This window comes from Camelina sativa, chromosome 16 (assembly GCF_000633955.1).
Source record: "Camelina sativa cultivar DH55 chromosome 16, Cs, whole genome shotgun sequence".
Classification (NCBI taxonomy): Eukaryota; Viridiplantae; Streptophyta; class Magnoliopsida; order Brassicales; family Brassicaceae; genus Camelina; species Camelina sativa.
In genome coordinates this window covers 4,052,954-4,054,994 of record NC_025700.1, presented here as the reverse complement: position 1 = coordinate 4,054,994, position 2,041 = coordinate 4,052,954, and the positions used below count along the sequence as shown (strand labels likewise).

General features: G+C 38.6%; 1 protein-coding gene across 1 annotated transcript in view; it reads left to right on the top strand.

The window, feature by feature from the left end:
* Window positions 9–2,041, top strand: part of LOC104749670 (callose synthase 2) — a 12,706-nt gene continuing 10,673 nt past the window's right edge. Inside the window, exons 1-9 of the mRNA XM_019237682.1 lie at window positions 9–127; window positions 223–316; window positions 486–596; window positions 678–794; window positions 878–970; window positions 1,066–1,157; window positions 1,286–1,412; window positions 1,692–1,829; window positions 1,928–2,004. Of these exons, the coding sequence (XP_019093227.1) occupies window positions 54–127; window positions 223–316; window positions 486–596; window positions 678–794; window positions 878–970; window positions 1,066–1,157; window positions 1,286–1,412; window positions 1,692–1,829; window positions 1,928–2,004 (923 nt within the window). The 5' untranslated portion in view covers window positions 9–53. The remainder of the gene's footprint in view (window positions 128–222; window positions 317–485; window positions 597–677; window positions 795–877; window positions 971–1,065; window positions 1,158–1,285; window positions 1,413–1,691; window positions 1,830–1,927; window positions 2,005–2,041) is intronic.

The following is a 2,041-nucleotide window of genomic DNA, read 5'->3' as shown; positions in this document are numbered from 1 at the left end:
TGCAGGAGAATGAAACAACTCTTGCAGGAAAGCAGAAGAGTGATGCACGCGAGATGCAGAGTTTCTATCAGCACTACTACAAGAAATACATCCAAGCTTTGCAAAACGCTGCTGACAAAGCTGACCGGTTTGTGTTTGATGGAACTGTTTGTTCAGCCAAATCTGCTGGAATTCTATCTTTCTGTGTTTCTCATTTATACTATAAATTTGTTTTACTTGTAGTGCTCAACTTACAAAGGCATATCAAACTGCTGCTGTTCTCTTTGAAGTCTTGAAAGCTGTTAATCAGACAGAAGATGTGGAAGTGGCTGATGAGGTAAAGCTGATAGTGAATTATATCTCGTTGTGTTTAAATCTCTTGCTTCTGTTCTTATGCAGGTTCTTAGCCATGCTTTCATGGAAACATCTTGATACTCTCATGAATTGGGTCACCAAATTATTAGCTCACTTCACTTGTTTTTGTTCATCCTTTTTCTTGCTGGTAGATTTTGGAGGCTCATACAAAGGTGGAAGAAAAAAGCCAAATCTACGTGCCTTACAACATTCTTCCTCTTGATCCTGATAGTCAAAATCAGGCTATAATGAGACTTCCTGAGGTTAACCAAACATTTAACTAACTGTTTCGATTGTCTTTCGTCCTTTGAGACAAAATTAAACAGTTGCTTACTGTTCTGCAGATACAAGCTACAGTAACTGCACTTCGTAACACTAGGGGCTTACCATGGCCAGCAGGTCACAAGAAGAAACTCGATGAAGACATGCTAGATTGGCTTCAAACTATGTTTGGATTTCAGGTGATGCTAGTGAATATCCTGTTTTAGTATAGTTGACGGACAATTTCTCACTGTGCTGATTGATCCAAACCTTTAAATGGCAGAAAGATAATGTTTCGAATCAAAGAGAGCACTTGATTCTGTTACTTGCTAATGTCCACATTCGACAGTTTCCGAGACCTGAACAGCAACCAAGAGTATGTATACTTTTGAACTTGGATATCATGTTTCCTTGCCTGTCTAATTCTTCTGTATCTGCACTAACGGCCAAAATTACTATTCCCGCCTCCAGTTGGATGATCGCGCATTGACTATAGTCATGAAGAAACTTTTCAAAAACTACAAAAAATGGTGCAAGTATTTGGGTCGGAAGAGCAGCCTTTGGTGAGGGCTTCTCCTTGTAACACCTCATTTTGTTCTTTCTAGGAATATAGAAACATATGTAGCTTATACTGTGGATTTATACGCATTATGCTTAGTTATCTGATTATCTCTCCTTTTCCCGCTTGTAGGTTGCCGACGATTCAACAAGAGGTTCAGCAGCGGAAACTGCTGTACATGGGACTCTATCTTTTGATTTGGGGAGAAGCTGCAAACCTGAGATTTTTGCCAGAATGCCTCTGCTATATATATCACCATGTATGCTAAAAAAACAGTCTACCCTATCTATCTTAAGTAACCATGTGTGTGTCATTCTCTAAAAAATATCAGTTCAGTTTAGCGAAGGGTTGTGATCAAATCGTGATCTTTGCTAATACCTACTAATTGACTACTAAAATTAGAAGAAATCCAAACGTTATATATAGTGATGATGAGTCAATAAACCAGTGCAAGGACTTAGTAATGCTTAATTTGAGTAGGAGTTTTTTTGCTACCTGTGTCTAACTCCGTGTGATTTGATTTTCTGAATTTGTTCAGATGGCTTTCGAGTTGTATGGAATGTTGGCTGGGAGTGTTAGTCCAATGACAGGGGAGCATATTAAACCTGCATATGGTGGTGAAGATGAAGCCTTCCTGCAAAAAGTAGTTACTCCTATATACAAAACAATAGCAAAGGTTGGTTGCTTCGGTTTTAAAGTCTTGATCATTTTGTCTTCTTTAGCTTTCGTCCGATCCATTTCCTTCATAGTCATCTTCATATTTGTGCACTATAGGAAGCAAAGAGAAGTAGGGGAGGAAAATCAAAGCATTCTGAGTGGAGAAACTACGACGACTTGAATGAATATTTTTGGTACAAGGCAGTTGATCATCTCGTAACATTCTGTAAA